Source organism: Cynocephalus volans, chromosome 6 (genome assembly GCF_027409185.1).
Source record: "Cynocephalus volans isolate mCynVol1 chromosome 6, mCynVol1.pri, whole genome shotgun sequence".
In the NCBI taxonomy this organism is placed as follows: Eukaryota; Metazoa; Chordata; class Mammalia; order Dermoptera; family Cynocephalidae; genus Cynocephalus; species Cynocephalus volans.
Window position 1 is genome coordinate 47,423,361 of NC_084465.1, and position 23,611 is coordinate 47,446,971.

Below are 23,611 nucleotides of genomic sequence, written 5' to 3' on the forward strand. Positions count from 1 at the left end.
TTTTTTTAATACTCATCCTAATGGGTATGAAGTAGTATCTCATTGTCATTTCGATTTGCATTTTCCTAATGATGAATGATTTGAGCATCTTTTATTGTGCCTATTGGCCATTTATGTATCTTCTTTGGAGAAATGTCTATTCAAGTTCTTTGCCCATTTTTAAATTGGGTAATCTTTCCTTCCTCCTTTTTTTCCTTCCTTGTAGAATTCTTGGTTACTTTCTGCATTTAAAAAATATCATTCCACTGTGTTTCAAATTAGTTATTAAGAAGCTATCATTCTGACTATGGCCTTTGAAGGTAATTTGTATTTTTCCTCTGGCTTCTATTAAGATTTTCACTTTGTTTTGACTCCCTGAAGTTTCAGATGTGGTTTCTTTTTATTCATATCGCTTAGAATTCATTTTTTTCTTCACTGTATGAGTTTGTCTCTTTTATCATTTCTAACCATGATTTCTTCAAATGTACACCATTCTCTCTCCTTTTTCTTTAGATTCTGATGAAATGTATGCCAAACTTTCCATTTTATCCTCTAAGTCATTTACTCTCTCTTAAAAATTTTTGCGTTTTTGTTTTTCCAAGTTGTTCTCTGGGGTTTTTTCCCCCCCTGGTTGGTCCTCCATTTCATTAATTTTTTCTTCAGCTATTTATAGCCTGTGTTTAAGCTAGTCTATTCATTATTTTCGTAAATTTTGGTCATTGTGTTTTTTATTTTTAGGAGTTCTATTTTTTTCTTTTTCTAAAATGCTACATCACCTGTCTTATTTTTTATTACTTTTGTTTCTTTGAAAATATTCTCCAGAGCTATTTTATTATCTGAATCTGGTACAGTGTTTGTAGTCTTTGTGGGTTTGACTTTGGTTGCTGGTTCTGTCTATGGAATCCAATTTCCCTAGTTGCCTGGTTGCCTTTTGTTGTGTGCTGGACATTTTATTTGAAAGATTATTTTTTTTAATATCTGAGTCCTTCAGAGAGGATTTGTTTTGTTTTCTGTGGCATTAGGAATCACTACCAGTTCAAGACAAACATTAACTTAAATTCGATCAACTTTAACCCTCCACCCCTCCTTTGCCTCAGAGGCTCTCAAAATGTCAGTTCTAGTTTTCTAGGATTAACAAATGTTTTTATATTACAAGTGTATGAGGGTACTTCAAAAAGTTTGTGGAAAAATATAATTAAAAGATAATCTTTCCACGAACTTTTTGAAGACCACTTGTATTTGCTTTTTTTCTCTTTGAGTTCCTTTTTTGCTTTAGTTTTGGTCTGATATTCCTATTTGTGCTGTCCTCTCTTTGATCTTTTTAGATGTCTTTACATTTTATATACATTTTTAGTTGTTTTTAGTGGGAAGTTAATATCCTAGTTTGCCGTTACAAAATAGGAAACTCATCTCTCATCTTTATAAAACAAACATCAGATCTATCTATTCTCTTGATAAAATTATTCAGTAGTTTTGTATCAAGAAATAGAATAGTCCCACCTTCTTAGTATGGCACATAAGCTCCTTCATATTCTGGCATCTGCTTAAATTGACCAACTTTACCTTTTGTCATTCTAAAAAAATTTACCCTGAACACTAGTCATGTTAAACTACTTACTATGTTCCTGAATGTGCTAGAAATTCTCATATTCATTCCTTTGAACATTTTTTTTCTTCCCGGACTCAGAACATCCTTGTCACTCAACAGATTTTAATTGCTGGTGGAAGTGATGCTGTGCTAGTTTGGGTCCTGGCCTTTAAGGGGCTCAGCAACTTTTACGAGGGTACTTCAAAAAGTTTGTGGAAAAATAAAATTAAATGATAATATGTATCCTTCCACAAACTTTTTTAAGTACCTTCGTATTTCTGTTCTGGAAAAGCCAGTATTAATGTAAGAAGTTTAACAACCTTGGGAATTCCATGCTGTGAGGAAGTCCAAGTTAGCCATGTGGAAATGACAGGTGAAGAACCACTGAGGCTCCAGACATGTAAGTGAAGCCTTTTTGTACTATCTGGATCAGCCTAGTTAGCTGAATGCAGCAGAGTGAGTGATTCCAGGTGGCACCACATGGAGCAGCTGAATCTTTGCAAAATTTCTGACCCACAGTGTGTGTAATAAATCATTTTCAGCTACTAAGTTTTGGGCTGGTTTCTTATGCAGCAGTAGATAATTGATACACCAGCCACACTGATTTTCAATATAGAGACTGCCATCAACATACAAGAATGTAGGTAATATTATTTCCATGAAATTTTCTTAAGGAATCTAATAGACAATATACTTCAGACAACCAAAATAACTAGAGATACATAAATGCAAGTAAAGACTAGTGATGAGCAGTAGAGTAGGATTAAATGAGGGTTATAAAGGAGAGTTTTGTATGTAACTATATGTTTTGACTAAGAGAATTTAACTGTAAAAAAAATATGTGGGGAGAGCATATGCGGAAAAACTTTTAAACGATTTTCAGCAATCATATTTTTTATTGTAGCATTGGTTTTATTAATCAGATATTGTTTTCTGTATATTGTGCAGCAAAGCAAATGCATAATTATACATTAATTCTCTTATTGCCTATGTTTTTGAGATCTAGGAGTATCAGTGTGGAAGAAATTATATACAGATATAAGATAGAAGGTTAAATAAACACCCTGTGCTTCTGATTTTTAATTGGAAATATTGGTATGATGAACTTGTGAGCTATTTTAATTCTGTTTTAAAATAGTATATACCTTATATATATATATATCTATATCTATGTATGTATGTATATGTATAATGTTAATCTGAGAGTATTTTGTGTGTATTGTAGAATAAAGCAAATGAATATTTATATGATATTTTAATTCTGGCATTTCCTGGCTATGTCTGTGGAAAAGTCCCAGAAATAAGCAAATCTAGTTTCCAGAGTGTGGTCTTGAAATGCTGTTTGTTTCCTACTAAAGGAAAGTGGGACTTCTTTGAGAAATCTTTGATTCCAGGTTTGGGGTATGAAATGTATAAGACTATCCCGGAACATTTTTATATCAGATACTAATGGAGCTTTTAAATGTTAGGTTCATGACAAAGGAACTCAGGAACTAACTTGAAGAGGCTGGAGGGTGACCAACTGTCTGTTTTAGCACAGAAAGTCCTGAATCCTGGGAAACCTCTCAGTATCAAGTAAAGTAGTATAGTTGATCACTCTCAGAGGTTCCTACTGCCAAAATAAGACGATTTGAGCATCAGTAAGGATAAGAGCTGCAATGGATTGTCATCCCTCATTATATTTAAATCTGTAAGTTCATGATAATAGCAACACTACCCCCCCCCCACCCCCCCACAAATTGTTCATCATAGGTGGATATTAGGAAACCATTACTTCATTTTGAAAACTGAGGTCAGTTTCAAGATGGCGGTGGCTGCGGCGGATGGCACGGAGTAGCTGAGGTGGAAAAGGCGGCCACTGGGCTTCAGGCAGCCGGGAAACTTGTGGACCTTCCTCTTGCCATCTCTTAAGGGAGGACTGCTGCTGCTGGCCGGTCGTGGGGGCTGACCGCCACTTTGCCCCCGGCAGGAGAGGCTGCCCCATTTGTAGGCAACAGCTTTGAAGTGTGGAGCAGGAAAAGAACTGTTTCTTAGCTGCAAAAGCGAGTCTCTAAACAGGGAACACGGCGCCAGGGCTGCTGTGGATGCAGACAGGATTCCGGAGGCCGGGGCCACGCTGAAGGTGGCCAGCTGCCCTATTCAGGATTCGAGGTTTCAGGCCGGCATTAAAGAAGATTCCTGGGAGCGCCCGAGCCGCGCCGCGATTGAACAGCCCAAGGGGGCAGCGGCCGAGAACGGGGAAGGCGACAAACCAGAGGGAGAGAGTGAGGGCCTGACCTGGCACAGCCCTGTGAGTGACCCCTGGCCCAGCCCTGTTCGGGGGGCTGACACCCACCCGGCTCCCGCCTGCATCACCGGTTCACTCCCTGCCCTGGGGCTGCCTCCATTTTCCCAGGTGCTGGCAGCTCCGCCCGGCTCGGCCATCACTTAGCCTTCCCACTTGCTTGGCCCGGCGCGGGGCTTTCCGGAGCCTGCGGGCCGGCCTCCCCTCCTACTCCCTCCGCGGTTCTCTGGCGGGGCTGGTGGCGTGGGACGTCCCCGGCCAGTGTCGGGAGGGCAAGGAAGTACGGGCGGGCCGACTGTCACTCCACCACACCCTGGACTCCGGCCCCGGTAAACTTCCTGTTACTGGGAGGCAGATACCATCTCTGCGACCACCAGTTTGGAAAAAAGCCTAACGAATTTCTGGTTGGGAATAGTGTGGTAGGAGAGTTCCCAGGTCCGCTTGAACCTGCCGGAGAGCAGGCTGCAGGCGGGCACTAGACTCGGTTTATACCGGGGGGATACAAAGGTGAACAAGACCCGAGAAAGATCTACACAGTGCTACAAAGGCACCCAGAGAGACCGGTCATCTGTGCCTAGCAGAAACCTGGTAGACTTCCTGGGCGAGGCGGTGCCGAGCAGGGTTTTGAAGGCCCAGCTGATAGACGAGGGTTGCAGAAGACACGCCCCAGCCCAGCACAGTGCGCACAGAGTGGGGAGACGTGCGGCCAGGGAGGCGGAGACTCGACAGAAACCACACACCCTGTGGAGTCGCCACTGCACGATCGAACAGCCTGGGCCAGAGCACACGGAACAGGGAGAAGTCCTGCACAGGAAGTGAAAGCTCAGCAGAGATCACACACCCTGTGGTACGTGATCCACCAGCCCAGCAGAGTCCAAGCTGACCAGAAAGGTGACTCCCTGGAGAAGCCCAAGACCCGAGGCAACCACACACACAAGGCACTAGAGGCCAACTGAGCAGTCACGGAGGTAGCCATACGAAATTGGCAACCACAGCAACATCCTAGTTAGTCATTAGTCTCAAACCGGTGGACTGTGAAACCCCCTGCCACAATGAATACACATCAAAAAAAAGATACCAGAAATACAAAAAATCAAGAAAGTACACCACCAAAAGTTAATAAATCTCAAACTCTAGATCCTATAGAACAAGAAGCCCTTGAAATGACTGACAAGGAATTTCGAGTGATAATTCTAAGGAAACTGAATGAGATACAAGAATACTCAGCTAGACATCATGATGAAATGAGGAAAAGTATACAGGATCTGAAAGAGGAAATGTACAAGGAAATCAATGTCCTGAAAAAAAATGTAGCAGAATTTGCTGAACTGAAGAAGTTATTCAGCAAAATAAAAAACACAATGGAGAGTTTAACCAGCAGGCTTGTCGAAGTTGAAGAGAGAACCTCTGAACTTGAAGATGGGCTGTTTGAAATAACACAAGCAGACAAAAAGAAAAAAGAAAAAAAAAGAATCAAGGACATTGAAGAAAATCTGAGAGAGATATCAGACAACCTTAAGCGCGCAAATATTGGAGTCATGGGTATTCCAGAAGGGGAGGAAAATGGTGATTCCATTGAAAACATATTCAACAAAATAGTGGCAGAAAACTTCCCAGGTATAGGAAAAGTCACAGATCTTCAGATCCAGGAAGCTCAACGATCTCCAAACGTATTCAACCCAAAAAGGCCTTCTCCAAGACATGTTATAGTCAAATTGGCAAAACGGAGACAAAGAGAGAATCTTAAAAGCTGCAAGAGAGAAGCATCAAATCACCTATAAGGAAGCCCCAATCAGGCTAACATCAGACTTTTCACCACAAACCCTAAAAGCTAGAAAGGAATGGGATGATATTTTCAAAATACTAAAAGACAAAGATTGCCAGCCAAGAATACTCTACCCTGCAAGGCTATCCTTCCGAAATGAAGGGCAAATAGTATATTTCTCAGACAAACAAAAACTGCGGGAGTTCACTACCACACGACCACCCTTACAAGAAATCCTCAAGGGAGTACTGGGTTTGGTTCCTGAAAAATAACTACCACTGCCATAAAAACCCAAGAAAAATCAATACCCACTAGTATAATAAAAATGGCATTCATGAAGAGAAAACAATCAAACAAAAATGCTGTCTACAACCTAAGGAACCAACAAACACAGAAACCAAACAGTAAATCAGAAAGCAAGGAACAAAAGACACCTAAGACAACCAAACAACCAGTAAAATGCTAGGAATAAATCAACACCTTTCAATAACAACTCTTAATGTAAAAGGCTTAAATTCCCCAATCAAAAGACACTGACTGGCTGACTGGATCAAAAAAGAGGACCCAACTATATGCTTCCTACAAAAGACCCACCTCACCCATAAAGATTCACACAGACTAAGAGTGAAAAGATAGAAAAAGATTTACCATGCAAACAGAAAAGAAAAACGAGCTGGAGTAGCTATTCTTATATCTGACAAAATAGACTTTAAACTAAAAACCATAAAAAGAGACAATGAGGGACACTACTTAATGATAAAAGGACTGATCCATCAAGAAGACATAACAATCATAAATATGTACGCACCCAATGTTGGAGCAGCCAGATTTATAAAACAAACTCTATTAGACCTAAAGAAGGAAATAGACACTAACACCATAATAGCAGGGGACCTGAACACCCCACTGTCAATATTAGACAGATCATCTAGGCAAAGAATCAGTAGAGAAACACAAGATCTAAACAAGACTCTAGACCAATTGGAATTGGCAGATATCTACAGAACATTCCAGCCAACGACCTCAGAATATTCATTCTTCTCATCAGCACATGGATCATTCTCCAGGATAGATCACATATTAGGTCACAAATCAAGTCTCAATAAATTCAAAAAAATTGGAATTATCCCATGTATCTTCTCAGACCACAATGGATTAAAACTAGAAATTAATAACAAACGAAACTCTGGAAACTATACAAACACATGGAAATTAAACAGCATTCTACTTAATGACATATGGGTCCAAGAAGAAATCAAGCAGGAAATCAAAAAATTTATTGAAACTAATGAAAACAATGATACATCATACCAAAACCTGTGGGATACTGCAAAAGCAGTATTGAGGGGGAAATTTATTCCATTAAACGCTCACTTCAGAAGAATAGAAAGATGGCAAATGAACAACCTAACCCTTCACCTTAAAGAACTAGAAAAACAAGAACAATCCAAACCTAAAGTTAGCAGACGGAAAGAAATCATTAAGATCAGAGCAGAACTGAATGAAATTGAAAACCAAAAAACAATTCAAAAGACCAACGAATCAAAAAGTTGGTTTTTTGAAAAGATAAATAAAATTGACAAACCATTAGCATGGCTAAGAAAAAAAAGAAGAGAGAAGACTCAAATACAAAAATTAGAAATGAAAAAGGCGATATTACAACTGATTCATCTGAAATACAAGGAATCATTCGAGACTACTATAAACAACTATACGCCAACAAATTTGAAAATCTGGAGGAAATGGATAAATTTCTGGACACACACAAGCTCCCAAAACTGAACTGTGAAGACGTAGAAAGTTTGAACAGACCAATAGCAATAAAGGAGATTGAAGCTGTTATCAGAAGGCTCCCAACAAAGAAAAGCCCAGGACCAGATGGATTCACAGCAGAATTTTACCAAACATTCAAAGAGGAATTGACACCGATTCTTTACAAACTATTCCAAAAGATCGAAACGGACGCAAATCTCCCAAACTCATTCTATGAAGTAAACATCATCCTGATACCAAAACCAGGTAAAGATATAACCAAAAAAGAAAACTACAGGCCAATATCCTTGATGAATATAGATGCAAAAATCCTCACTAAAATACTAGCAAACAGAATACAGCAACACATACGTGAAATTATTCATCACGATCAAGTGGGATTCATCCCAGGGATGCAAGGTTGGTTCAACATATGCAAATCAATAAATGTGATACACCATATTAATAAACTCAAACACAAGGACCATATGATCATCTCTATAGATGCTGAAAAAGCATTTGATAAAGTTCAGCACTCATTCTTGACAAAGACCCTCTATAAGTTAGGTATAGAGGGAAAGTATCTCAACATAATTAAAGCCATATATGCCAAACCCACTGCCAATATCATCCTGAATGGGCAAAAGCTGAAAGCTTTTCCTTTAAGAACAGGAACTAGACAAGGATGCCCACTCTCACCACTCCTATTCAACATAGTGTTGGAAGTACTAGCCAGAGAAATCAGAGAAGAGAAGGAAATAAAGGGCACCCAGATTGGAAAAGATGAAGTCAAACTGTCCCTGTTTGCAGATGACATGATCCTATATATCGAACAGCCTAAAACCTCTACAATAAAACTGTTGTAATTGATAAATGATTTCAGCACAGTAGCAGGATACAAAATCAACACACAAAAATCAGTAGCATTTCTTTTCTCCAATCGTGAACATGCAGAACGAGAAATCAAGAAAGCCTGCCCATTTACAATAGCCACCAAAAAAATAAAATACTTAGGAATTGAGTTAACCAAGGAGGTGAAAAATCTCTATAATGAGAACTACAAACCACTGCTGAGAGAAATTAGAGAGGATACAAGAAGATGGAAAGATATCCCATGCTCTTGGATTGGAAGAATCAACATAGTGAAAATGTCCATACTACCCAAAGTGATATACAAATTCAATGCAATCCCCATCAAAATTCCAAAGACATTTTTCTCAGAAATGGAAAAAACTATCCAGACATTTATATGGAACAATAAAAGACCACGCATAGCCAAAGCAATGCTGAGCAAAAAAAATAAAGCTGGAGGCATAACACTACCTGACTTTAAGCTATAATAACCAAAACAGTATGGTACTGGCATTAAAAACAGACACACTGACCAATGGAATAGAATAGAGAATCCAGAAATCAACCCACACACTTACTGCCATCTGATCTTTGACAAAGGCACCAAGCCTATTCACTGGGGAAGGGACTGCCTCTTCAGCAAATGGTGCTGGGATAACTGGATATCCATATGCAGGAGAATGAAACTAGATCCATACCTCTCGCCGTATAGTAAAATCAACTCAAAGTGGATTAAGGATTTAAATATACACCCTGAAACAATAAAACTTCTTAAAGAAAACATAGGAGAAACACTTCAGGAAATAGGACTGGACACAGACTTCATGAATACGACCCCAAAAGCACGGGCAACCAAAGGAAAAATAAACAAATGGGTTTATATCAAACTAAAAAGCTTCTGCACAGCAAAAGAAACAATTAAAAGAGTTAAAAGACAACCAACAGAGTGGGAGAAAATATTTGCAAAATATATATCTGACAAAGGATTAATATCCAGAATATATAAGGAACTCAAACAACTTTACAAGAAGAAAACAAGCAACCCAATTAAAAAATGGGCAAAAGAGGTAAATAGGCATTTCTCTAAGGAAGATATCCAAATGGCCAACAGACATATGAAAAAATGCTCAACATCACTCAGCATCCGGGAAATGCAAATCAAAACCACATTGAGATACCATCTAACCCCAGTTAGGATGGCTAAAATCCAAAAGACTATGAACGATAAATGCTGGCGAGGCTGCGGAGAAAAAGGAATTCTCATACATTGTTGGTGGGACTGCAAAATGGTGCAGCCTCTATGGAAAACGGTATGGAGGTTCCTCAAACAATTGCAGATAGATCTACCATACGACCCAGCTATCCCACTGTTGGGAATATACCCAGAGGAATGGAAATCATCAAGTCTAAGGTATACCTGTGCCCCAGTGTTCATCGCAGCACTATTTACAATAGCCAAGAGTTGGAACCAGCCCAAATGCCCATCATCAGATGAGTGGATACGGAAAATGTGGTACATCTACACAGTGGAATATTACTTAGCTATAAAAACGAATGAAATACTGCCATTTGCAACAACATGGATGGACCTTGAGAGAATTATATTAAGTGAAACAAGTCAGGCACAGAAAGAGAAATACCACATGTTCTCACTTATTGGTGGGAGCTAAAAATTAATATATAAATTCACACACACACACAAAAACTGGGGGGGGGGAAGAAGATATAACAACCACAATTATTTGAAGTTGATACGACAAGCAAACTGAAAGGACATTGTTGGGGGGGAGGGGGGGAGGGAGAAGGGAGGGAGGTTTTGATGACGGGGAGCAATAATCAGCCACAATGTATATCGACAAAATAAAATTAAAAAAATTAAAAAATTAAAAAAAATAAAAATAAAAATAAAAATGCAAATCAAAAAAAAAAATTTAAAAAAAATAAAAAAATTTTTAGTAACTTTCCCTTTTGTAATTTATTAGTGATAAAAACCATTAGGAAAGCTCAAGTGGGGCATTATAATTCTTTAGACTATCGAAATTGAGAGAAGTTTTAAGACTATTTCTCTAGGGACCTAGAAAAAAGAAACCAGGATTGGAATGACAGGCAGTAGTAGGAAAGCTAAGCAGCCTGGCATATTTGTTGTCAACCTTGGCTGCATATTGGCGTCAGCTGGGGTTATTTAAAAAAAAAAAAAAATGGATTCTTGGTTCCTACCCCTAGAGATTCTGATTTAATAGTCAGGGCTATGGTATAGTTATTGGAACTTTTTGAACCTACCCGCTTGAGTTTAATGTGGGTAGGTTCAGTTGAGTAAAGACTGAGAACCACTTGAGTCAAGACTGAGAAAACTGGTCCAAGCCTAAGAAGAATGCTTGGGTTTCACAGGGCCTCAATCCCAAATTCTTTCCATTGGGGATAGATTGGAGTTTATTGTAAAAGGTAAAATACTTCCGTGTGTTCTCTAGGAGATTTGATGCTTTTTAAAACTTATGATTATTTAGGTTTCTGATTGGTGGGAAACAAAAAAGGCACAAATGAGTCTTCAGCATCTGGAAAGAATGGACAGATTCACATATTAGCAGTAATAGTAATAAAGCTTTATGGGTCAGCTGTACTTATTTAACACTGTGATATTTGTGCAGGTTGCCTGTGATTTGCTTCGGAGAATTATTCGCATCTTGTATCTCAGTAAGAGACTCCAAGGACAACTGCAAGGGGGAAGTAGAGAGATAACAAAAGCTGCTCAGAGTCTCAGTGAACTTGGTAAGTCCTTTTTTGATTGGAAACTTAGCAGAGGTTTAAAGATTTTAAGTCACTCGATTTGTTGACTTTTGTTATTACCACTACCAGATACTCTTGAGCAAATTCTTTTTTTTTTTTTTTTTTTTAAAAAGATGACTGGTAAGGGGATCTTAATCCTTGACTTGGTGTTGTCAGCACCACGATCACCCAGTGAGCAAACCGGCCATCCCTACATGGGATCCGAACCCGTGGCCTTGGTGTTATCAGCACCGCACTCTCCCGAGTGAGCCACAGGCTGGCCCCTTGAGCAAATTCTTAAAATAATTGACTATACAGCATTGTCATACTTTTCAGAAGGGGTGAGTAAAATTAGTTGATTTCTTGGAAATGCTCTTGATTTTTTAAATTATCATACATGTAAAATTGGCCTTTTTTTCATACACAGGCTGTGAATTTTAACATGTATATAAGTCATGTAAATATGACTACAGTACTTGTATTCATGATACAGAATAGTTCAACTCCACCACCCCCAATTCCCTCATTATCCTTTTATGATCATACTCATCCCCTCCCCCTAACCTGAACAACTACTGATCTTTTCTCCATCATTGCAGTTTTTTCTTTTTTAGAATGTCACATAAATGGAAACATAAAGTATATAACCTTTTGAGGCTGGCTTCTTGTACTCAGCATAATAACTTTGAGATTTATCCAAGTTACTGAGTGTACCAATAGTTTGTTCCTTTGTGTTTATATACCATTGTATGGATGTACTACGGTTTGTTTATTGACTTACTGGTTGAAGGACATTTGTGTTGTTTCCAGTTTTTGCTGATTATGAATAGAGCTGCTATAAACACTGGTATACAGGTATTTATGTGAACTTCAGTTTTCATTCCTCTAGGGGAAATATCCAGGAGAAATGCTGTGTTTTAGGTGAAAAATTCCATGTTGATATTTTTGCTTGGGAGATTTATTTAAATCATTTCTTTATTCATTTAGTCTTTTCTCAGACATTTAGAGCAGGACTTTGATATTCAATGGTTTAATGTTCATGGTTTTGACAAGCTGGAAGGTCCATGATACAGCAATTCATAATTTTTCAGGTGGAATTTCAAATAGTGAGTGCCCATAGAACTGTCCAACACCTGTATTATAATGAGGCTTTGTGGTTTTCTTCTTTTTATTGGGTACCCAGTCATTTTCCTGAAGTGGATATATTTAGTAGTATTTGTACATTTATAGGTTCAGAAGTACTTATATAGCCATCTCAAATATTACTAGTTTGCTTTCTCTTGGTGATGTGCATTGAAAGTAGTTATGCCAAAATAAAAACAGAAAAATGCACTGTGTGTTCTTTCTGAATTTTCCTATCTTTATTATTTCAATTTTATAGTCATGCTGTAATGCTTATTTCATATATTTTACTGATCAAGGAAATGTAATATCCTTCACTGATCATGCTTTAACATTTTAATTGTATAATGCTCGAATATAGGCTTTTCTTAGGCTCATCAATGAGAATCTGTCTAATGTGATTTAGAAAGCTTGGAATATATCATGTAAAAAGTTAATTTTTTAAGCAATGAGTAATGTTCGAGTGTTGTTTTCACAGAATGTTCTAAACATAGGAGTGTAAAAATCCTAGTATCAGCTGTTATTTTTTATTCTATCACATTTAATTTCTGTTTTTCTTCAAAAATAATCTGTTGATAATAGAATCATTAAACGTAGATATAAATTATTCCAAGATTTATTGTGTATGTTTGTCATCACTCACACTCCTTCATATTAAAAAATAGCTAAAATTTTGATTACGATTATCATCTCTTCTAGAATCAACAGATGCTGTAATATAAATGGTGATTGATGCCTTTTTTAAAAAACAGGCACAAGTATTGATCATAATGTTCTGAGTTGGTGCAATGAGGAGTGTAAGCCCATTATTTTTCCAATGTGGTACTGGCTTTTTCCAATGCTTTTATAAATATTAAATGTTAAAAAGTTGTTGAGAAAGTATAGTTCCTGGTGCAATTATCTCAAAATGGATTGTATTAATTTAAATTTTTAAAGCTTTGCAGATAATCGGTGATTTAATATTTGCAAAGGCATCATCTCTTTATCATTCACAGCCATGGTTCAGCCTTGAAGAATTCTGGCACTGATGTCTAGTAAGAAGAAGCCAAGAGGAACATAAAGTTTCTACATTTGGAATTAATATTTTAATAAAAGTAATAATATTGCAGTCACTATTACAATTACACATGTACACTAAATGACATTTCTATGATTGGAATATCTCTAAAATTATCAGTCTTTATCAGTATGGTTCAGGTTCTCATTAGAAAGAATAAAATGGTGAAGAGTAGCAGTGTGTTTATACCACAGGCCTTTGAAATTAACTTAAAAGCATTCTCTCAAACTTGAAAGGTTTTGAGGCTTGAATTGGGATTACCAGGTGAAATACGTTGTTATCTGGAGATTATATTTTGAGGGACTGGGGGAGAGTGTAGAGTGACTGTTAATGAGTACAGATTTCTTTTGGGGGTGATGAAAATGTTCTGGAATTAGTGGTGATTGCTGCACAACCTTGTCAGTATACTAAAAACCACTGAATTATACACTTTGAAAGGGTAAAATTTATGTTATGTAAATTATATGAGGGTCTTCAAAAAGTTCATGGAAATAGTCATATTACCTTTCAATTACATTACTTTTTCAATTACCTTTTATTTTCCTAGATACCATTATACTGGTATCTTTTTAATTGAGGTCTTAGTGACATACAGTAAACTGCATGTATTGAAAATATACAGTTTAGTAAGTTTTGACATGGAACCATCCCCAATATCAAGATAGTGAATGTAACTATTACTTCCAAGTTTCCTCATGCCCCTTGGTAATCCTTCCTCAGGCATATACTGATCTGCTTTCTGTCACAGTAGATTTGTTTTCACATTAAAGGGTTTCGTATGAATGGAATCATACACTTTACATCAAATTCATCAATGTTGTTGCATGTATCAATAGCTTATTCCTTTTTATTGCTGAATAGTGTTCCACGTATATATCATAGTTGGTTTATTCATTCATCTGGTGATGAACATTTGGGTTGTTCCTAGTTTTTTGATTTTAAAAATCAAACTGCTATGAGCATTCACGTACAGCTTTTTGTATGAACATATCCTTTTGTTTTCCTTGGATAAATACTTAGGAGTGGAATGTCTGGATCATCTGGTAGATGTATGTTTAACCTTTTAAGTAATTGCCAAGGTGTTTTTCAAATTAGTTGTAATATTTTTATTCCTACCAGTAATATATGAAAATTCTACTTTCCCTACCTTCTTATCAATGCTTGTTATTGTCTGTCTTCTTAATTTTAGCCATTCTAATAGGTATGTAGTGGTACCTTGTTTTGAATTTACAAAAAAAGTTAATAGAACTAATAAAGGAGTTTAGTAAGATTTCAGATTAATATATAAAAATTTAGTTGTATTTCTATACACTCTGCTAAAAATAAGCAATTGGCAATTGAAATTAAAAAATACCATTTAGAGCTGGCCCCATGGCTCACTTGGGAGAGTGCAGCGCTGGGAGTGAAGCGGCGCTTCCGCCGCGGGTTCGGATCCTTGTAGGGATGGTCGGTGCGCTCACTGGCTGAGTGTGGTGCGGGCAACACCAAGCCAAGGATTGCGATCCCCTTACCGGTCACAAAAAAAAAAAAAGAGAGAAAAAAAATACCATTTATAACAGCATAAAAAATGTGAAATACTTATAACAGCCTAAAAAATATGAAATACTTAGGGATAAATCTGACAAAAACTGTGCAAGAACTCTATACTGAAAACTAACAAGACATTGTTGAGAACAATGAAAGAAGACAAATGAATATGTCTTGTCCATGAGTAGGAAGATGTAATGTTTGTTAAGATGTCCATTCTCCCCAAATTGATCTATAGATTCAACACAATTGCAATATAAATTCCAGCAGGTATTGAGAAATTGACAAGCTGATTTTAAAATTTATGTGGAAATGCAAGGGGTCTAGAAGAGCCAAACTAACTTAAGAGAAAACAAAGAGAACTAACCCTACCTGATTTGAAGACTTATTACAAAAACTTACTACAAATAGTTATCACAGGAATCAACAAATAAAATAGACATAGGTCAATGGAATAGATTTAGAGAGCCCAGAAATAGGCCCACACATACATGAAAAACTGATTTTTGACACATTTAGTGGACAAAGGATAGTTTTTTCAACAGATGATGTAGGAGCAATTGGATATCAATATGCAAAACAGAATTTGTATCCACAGCTCACTTCATATAAAAACATTAACTCAAAATGGATCCTAAAGGGTTCGGATTCTTATACTGGCTAGCCACAAACAAACAAACAAACAAACAAAAAACCCGAAAAAAGGATATTAATCCTAAATGTAAATCCTAAAACTATAGAACTTGTGGAAGGAGACATAGGAAAACATTTTTGTGTCTTTGAGTTAGATGATGATTTTATTATATGTTACCCAAAGCACAATTCACAGAAGAAAAAAATTGATAAAATTAATAAATTATCAAAATTTAAGACTTATTCTTTGAATGACGTTAAGAGAATGAAAAGATAAACCACAGACAGGGAGAAAATATTTGTAAAGCATATATTTGATAGAGGACTTGTATTTAGAATATATTAAAGTCTCAAAACTCAGTAAGATCACAAATATTCCAATTAAAAAATAGGCAAAAGATTTGAACATACACTTCATCAAAGAAGATGTATGGATGGCAAATATGCATATGAAATGATGTTCAACATCATTAGACATTAATAAAGTGAAAATCATACTAGTATTTTACTGACAGAGAATAAGCAGAATTATTTTAGTACAGAGTTATTCATTGTATTTTTTTCATGCAGGTTATTACTATGTAATAATTATAAAATAAAACTACATAGTGTAGATTATAATTGTTTCACATTGATTTATGACTTCTTCAAGAAGAGACCTGAAATGAGAAAAAAATTTAAATGAGCCTTACTACAAAGTGATAACATTTTTTTTAGCATTAATAAGACAATGTACTTAAAAAAATATTTTTTTTATTTGACCAACTAAATTTTTCAATTATTATCCCGCCTAAGCAGGATCTCTGCATAATTTTTAAGTTTAATATTTTTCATAATTCTTTGAACAGCTGGGCGAATTGTCATTGTGAACCAGAGGAGGGCAGCTCTCTTTACATTAGTGTCTGAAAACACTTAACCTGATTAGAAACATTGGAAAGGTTTTTATAACACAATATGTGTGGATCAGGTCAAGTAACAGATTTGCTTATTCCAAGGAACCATGTCAAATTGAAGCTGCATTGGTGAAACCAGAAAGTCCTATATTTCCACAATCAACATTAGTACTTTCTATTTTTTCATATATTCCACCTGTAATAGAGATACCTTCATCCAGCCATAATAGAGACATTAGTGAAGAATCAAGTGTACTCTTTGCTTCAGTGTTATTAAATGTTAAAATTCTGCTAGATACTATTTAATTCAAATATTCAAATGCAGAGGGAACATGGACGGTGTACATATGTACTATTTAAAATTTAGCCAGATGGTTCTTTTCCTGTATACTAGTTTCTTTGGATTTGCTGAGAAACTCATTTTGAAACTAGTTCCTCTCTACCTGTGATTTCATTTCAGTTATTTCCATTTTGTTTCTCCTTATTTGTATTAGAAATGACTTGCTTTTAAAAGGATTTTTAAAAAGTCTTTTAATTGTCTTATGATTAATCAGATGTTTTTGAGATTCATGGCTGCCAAGAGGTAGTATTTATCTTGGTAAATTTTTATAATCCAGTGTATGTTTCTTGCTTTTTCTAGCTTAGAAACTTGATTTTGCTGACACAGAATTATTTAATAATTGTTTGAGTGTTTATTGCCTAATTTGTTCTAAAGAAGGCATTAATTTCACGAACAATAGTACATAATAAGAACTAACAGTAAGTCAAAAAGAGGATGAAAAAAAGAGACTAGCAGCAAGAGTATGAAAGAGAGGAATCTACAGGAGCCCAGCTTTTATGTTAAAGTTCTCACTTGAGGCAGTGAGCATTCATCATTTTCTCCTCCCTCTTCCATTGATGGGCATTCTTTTCACTCTGCCTTTTTAAAAAAATTTTTATTTTTAAAGAATTTTGTAAAGTGTATTGGGAGCCAAATGTGAGGATCGACTCAGGAAACACCATCTGACAGAGTCAGTCAGAGAAGTGCTCTTCACTCTGATTTTGAGGATAAATGGAATATGGGATTCATAGGAGGGTAAAGATGATTGTATCTCTTACAAACCGTGGTGACAACTCATTCTGAAATTTTCCCAATTCTGTAAATCTACATTGATGCTTTATGTTTTTCTTCATATTAGCCAAGTTCCCAAGAGACTGGTTTATAGTCCAGAACACTGATTCATTAATTTACAATGAGATATATGTTATCCACATGGAAACAGATTTATAATCAGAAATTTGTTTGGTAAAATATGAGTAAGATCAGAGGATGCTGGTGTGTGATTCAGATGTTTGGCACAAACTGTGATTAGCCCGATGCTTACGTGTTAATATTAATAATATGCCTACTTTACCTGGAGTACTAAATAAAAGTCTTGGGTCATAGAGAGCTCTTATATGGCCACTGCTAATCTCTTGATTCTTAAATTTTTATTTCTTATGCTTCATATTGTTGACTGTCTTCATTTGGTTTACACAATTTGCAAACAGGACACATTAAAATTGATTAGGTTTCTGCTTCCAATTAAGATTCTATTTCAGGGGCTGAACCCGTGGCTCACTCGGGAGAGTGCGGCGCTGGCAGAGTGGCAGCGCTGGGAGCGCGGAGGCCACAGGTTCGGATCCTATATAGGGATGGCCAGTGCGCTCACTGGCTGAGCGCGGTGCAGGGGACACCAAGCCAAAGGGTTGCAATCCCCTTACCGGTCACAAAACAAAACCAACAAACAAACAAACAAAAAAGATTCTATTTCAGTGCTGAGTACAGTTATATTTTAGGCATGAATTGGAATTTTGAGTGTTCCCTAAATTTCTGTCATGCATTTAGTCTCTTGAAAGTATAATTTTCTACCAATTCCTCTTGCTAAAACAAACTTGTTAGTATGTTGATACTTCAAATTTATATGCTGATATGATAAACTTTGCATCTTTTTATCATATTGATGCTTTCTTAGCTGAAACATAATCTCTTCATTTTTCAAGTCTACTTTTATATCATCAAAGTTTTGTATGTCTTAAAAATAATTCATCTATATCCTGCATTTTGTATGTCATGATAACTTTATTTCTAGGTAGCTTTTCGTTATTTTGTTATCTAATCTATTTTTTTTTTTTTTGACTGGTAAGGGGATCACAACTCTTGGCAAGGTGTGGTCTGCACCACGCTCAGCCAGTGAGTGCACCGGCCATCCCTATATAGGATCTGAACCTGTGGCCTCGGCGCTACCAGCGCCACACTCTCCCGAGTGAGCCACGGAGCTGGCCCTATCTAATCTATTTTTGACTTATTCTACAAACAAGGATTGAATGAGGAAAAATTTTCCATGAGAAAGTAACCTGACTATACTTTCATGAATACTCTGTCGTCTTTATGAAAAGCATGGTTTATAATTTATTAATCAAACAATTAGGTTTCAAATACATAAGCCTTGTAGTTTGTTGGGAACCTGTTATAAAATGAGTGAGTAATGTGCAGTTTTTGTGTTTGAAAAGTTTAAGGTCTGTTCTTATTTGTAAACTAAGCATAAAATCAATAACAATGATGATATCCATGGAGGAAACCAGTCTCATCTCACAGCTTTCTCATTTTGGCTCGTCCGCACTTTCCATGAAGTAATAAGAAAAAACCTTCAGTCATTCTCTTACCATATGATTTAGGTAAATTCATTCATTTATTCAGCCAATATTTATTAAATGCCATGTGCTATTCTAGACAATGAAGATACATCAATGCTGTTTATAAAGCTTATACTCTAGTGGGTCCTAAGGTCACACATATGGTATATCAGTAAAAATCCAATTTCAGAGCCTGAGCTTTTAAACCACCAGCGTTATACTCTTTCCCTAAACTCTGTGGCAGCATTTAATTGCTTCACAAAAGATATTGCTGCCATTGGTAGATCTCCCAATGTCATTTTTTGACATACAAAATGCAGAAAATTCACATTTTTTAAATCTCCATTTCTAAGAATGCCTTGAGTGTAAAAGTAAGTCTAAGTGAATATATATTATAATTAGGTGAAAATGGGGAGAAAATGACCTTTGATTGATGTGATAGCCTCATATTAAAAATGAAAATATAAAATAATATGTTACATATATAAGATGCCATGTTTGTATAGTAAGCATACTTTGTGTTGTGATGTGGGTTGACTGTTGTTAGTGACTTAACATCCTGTATTAAAGTTGTATTGAGTTACTTCAAGATCATTTTTAAAAGTATAATCAAGCAATAAATTAAAATCAAGCAATTGGATATGATGAAAAGTATTTCCTCCATTAATTTTTATTACTTATGGTCTATTTTCTGGGTTTTAAATTTTTGTTGCTAAGCTGCAGTATATTAACACCATGTGTCATGAAAGAATATTCTTAAAACCAAATTTATCATAGAAGCATTTTAAGATTATGTTTGTCATGGAAGGAAGGGATAGCATAAGCTTGTTTCATCTACTAATGTTCTTATTGTAGCTATGATATTTTCTTAATCTGATAAAACAATACTTATTGGCAAACATTTCTGATTTACTTGTAGGTGAGAGAAAGTGTGATTTATATAATCTTTGCCACTTAAAAGATACCCAGTAATTACTGAACTAATGAATATTTTTTGAGATGTCTATAAGATGTTGTTAGTGAAAATTTTAGAAAGTTTTATTATTTCAAGCGTATTAAAATTGTTTATTGATAGGAAAAATTGTAACTATACAGTGAAACTATTTCCAGTATTAAATTAGGTTTGTTTTTATTATAGGTATGAGGTGATTTGTTCTTAAATGAATTTAATGCATACATAGTTTTCTTATGACAACTTCGGCATAGGGAATTTGATATACATTTTAAAATCTACAGTGCAATGACATATGATAAACATTTTCAGTAAGTATGTTTGATAAAGATGGTCTCTAAATTACTTACAATTGTGACTGGGTACAACTACCACCAGGTGGGGGTGATGCTATGCTCAAATCCAGAAGATCAGAATGGCTTATGCTTAGGTTTATATGGGTTTCTAAGTAGTGGAGATAGCATATTAAAACTACACACACATACTCACAAACCCTCTTTTTAAAAAAAATAATTAAAATTAATGCTACTAAAATTTATATTTAGCAGATGATGCCCAGATAGCACTTATAATCTTACTTTATTGGTCAAAAATTCAGAATAACATCCAGACAAAAACAAGCATCTCATTTACTGTAAACTTTAGTACATTGTTTTTCATACATTTCAAATTTGCAGTAGCATTTCTAGGTACATGTTTTATTCTATATTGTTGGTTAATAATGCTTATGGAAGCTCTGTATTTTACCTGTCACTCCTTTCTGGACCATTTATTACTGCTTGAGAACAATTTATGTAGTGTAAGTTTCCTCAAACTAGTAATGTATCAGATTTTCTCATTTTTTGGTTCTAAGGGGTTTTCTTTTCATTTGGATGCTTTAGCCAGTAGTTCTGATTCTCTTTTTCATTCTAATGTGTATTACTATTAGTGTTAATTTTTAAAAATTAAATGTGTCTTACATGTATACAAACGGTACCTCAGAACTTACAGGCACTGTTGTTTGTTGACTGTTCCTTTAAAATGGTGTCAGTTTCTTAATCCAGCTTTGGATCTCTACCTCTAATATTGTATGGGAAGGTTAGGTGGGTTTGAGGGGTGCCACTTAAACCTGATGGCCGTCTGGGTGCTGTAAAACCCGAGTAAAGAGTGCCACATGCAGATGGGCAGATGACCCGAGGATGGGTGCGCCTGCAGAATTTCAAGTATGTTTTCACCTGGTGAAAATGTGGAAAAGTTAGTCTCTGTTACTACATGCTTGTCTTGGTGGCAGTGGTTACAGGAGAGCTGCAGATATGCACGGGGCAAGGCAGCCACTCCTTGATGACTGGGTGAATGCAGCTGTTTGAACTGTGGACAAATGCTGCTGAACTGCCTGAGACTGACTGAGTAGCTGGTGTAAGCTGAGCTGATTGAAGTAATTCAAAAGCCAGAATGTAAAGGGAAGCAGAGCATAAAGATTTGGAAAATTTGCAGCCTGGCCATGTGGTAGAGAAGCAGAGAGCAGGAGAAAAATGCGGTGTTTTCTAAAGACATTATTTTGGAGGTGAGGCAGCCAGATGCTAAGAGCCAAAAGGATGGGGAAAAAAAGCCCTAAACGCATTTGAGAAGTCTGGATGGGTGCCCCACCCATAACAGACCCTGAGGGCATTTGAGAAGTTTGGGAGAGTGCCCCTTCCATCATAGAAGAACTGAGTTTGTCCTGGAGGGCATACCTGAGGTGTCATTGCCCTTGGCAAACTGCTCCCCACATCCTAGCCTCTCTGGCTGGAGCAATCCTGCCTCAGCACCTCCAAAGAAAAAAAGCCAAAAACCTTGGTGGCGTCCGTGTTGTAAATTTGCAGGCTGGTATGTGAGAGCGGTGGAGGCATGGCAGCCTCCACCTAGATTGCGGAAGATACATGAATAAGCTGGGGGACTGAGGCGGAGACCTGCTGCAGGGATGGAGCCGCTGCGGAGGTCATCTATGGAGCAATGTGGAGCAGAAATGTGGGGTTGGAGCCCCCACAGAGAAACCCCACTGAGGAAATGTCTAGTGGAGCCAGTATGGTGGGACTGCCACCAGGAGCCCAGAACCATGGGGCTGCTGGCAGTGTGCAGTGCCAGCTTGGAAAAGCTGCAGGCACCAGGGCAGCTCAATGGGCTTCACTTGGCAGAGCTGTAGGAGTGAGGTTGCCCAATGCTTTAGGGGTCCAGGTGCCCCAATGTGCTTAACATTTGCCCTATTTGGGTTTTGGATTTGTTTGGGGCCTGTTTTTCCTTTCTATTCCTCTCTTCTGGAATGGGAATGTGTACCCAATGTCTGTCCCACTCTTCCTTGGAAGTGGATAAACTTGTTTTTGACTCTTTACAGGTTCACGCTGGAAGGACTTTTGCCTTTGGTCTCAGAGGAGACTTTGGACTTTGGGCTTTTGAGTTGGTACTGCAACAAGCTAAAGACTTTTGGGACTGGGATGGAATGTGTAGTATGTAAATGTAAGGGTCATTTATCCTCACTAAGGGAACATCATGGAAGATTCTGAATGCATAGATTGTATGGTGAGGACCCTGAAGGGGTGGATTGTTGGGAAAATAGAATAGTTTGGTCAGGGCCCTTGCCTCGGGTCAAGTTGAGTGTGGTTTAGTACATCCATTATAAGCAAATTGTGTGTGTGTGTGTGTGTGTGTGTGTGTGTGTGTGTGTGTGTGTGTGTGTGTGTGTGTGTGTGTGTGTGTGTGTGTGTAGTTAGTGAGCATGCGCGCCAATGTATCTTTTAGTTTTGTTACTTTTCTTGTGTTCTTCATAGTAGAGAGAGAGAGAGGGAGAGGGAAAGATAGAGAATTTTAGTGAAGTAGGCGGGCGGGCCTCTGCCTCGGGCGTCCGCCCTGCACGGCCATGCTTTCCAACCTATGGCTTCAAGGACCTTTTGGTCGGCTACCTAGCTCATAGACCTATGTGTAAGGGGACTGGTGACCCAGCCTGGCATGTGTGGGGTCTGGGGACCCAGCCTGGCATGTGAAGGGTTTGCGACCCAGTCTGTGAACGGGTTGTCTATGTTGTTTTTTATTTATTATTTATTCCACATATATATTCAGAGTCTAACTTGGGCCAGCTACTATTCTGTGCTCTGTGGATACTGCTAAGGACAAAACAAAGTCCCTGCCCATAAAAGCTTATTGCCTAGTGACTGAAAGTAAAAATAAGTACACAATACAATACCAGGTTGTGATGAATGCTAGAAAGAAAAATAAAGCAGGTATGAGTATGGGCAATGATGGTGACAGTGACAGAGGAATGTTAGTTTTAGATTCAGTAGTTAGGGAAGCCTAAGAAGGTTGAGTGAAGTTATAACTAAGTGCTGTCTTATTTGACTTAATCTACTCTTAAACTTTGTGTGTATAAACATAGATCACTGGAGAATAATGTGCTTTGAAGATGTTCATTCTGTGCAAGATTCTGGCAACAGCAGTGATGAATTAACAACTTAAATATTAAATACAAAGTAAATCATAGAAAGATGAAAAGGATCTTTATTTCAGATTGCAGAATTAATATTAAATAAACAGCCCCATATTAAAATGTGTCCTCAAATATTGGGGAAAAAAAATTTGTCCTCAGGTATTCGTTCTTTCATTCAAAAGCATTGTTTCTTATTACCTACCATATGCTATAGCCCCACAAAGTTGCAGTAAACAAGAGACATAATGGTCCTAACCCTACAGGGCTCAAATTCTAGTAGGGGATTCTATTCATATAAATAAGATAGAGCTACCAAACACTCTTCACCTGGTATTATTAAAGTTTGAGTTAAA

At 37.0% G+C, this 23,611-nt stretch overlaps 1 protein-coding gene across 1 annotated transcript in view; it reads left to right on the forward strand.

Moving 5' to 3' along the window:
- COG5 (component of oligomeric golgi complex 5) overlaps positions 1 to 23,611 on the forward strand; it is a 338,885-nt gene that overhangs the window by 23,170 nt on the left and 292,104 nt on the right. Inside the window, exon 6 of the mRNA XM_063098584.1 lies at positions 10,866 to 10,986. Coding sequence (XP_062954654.1) covers positions 10,866 to 10,986 — 121 coding nt within the window. The remainder of the gene's footprint in view (positions 1 to 10,865; positions 10,987 to 23,611) is intronic.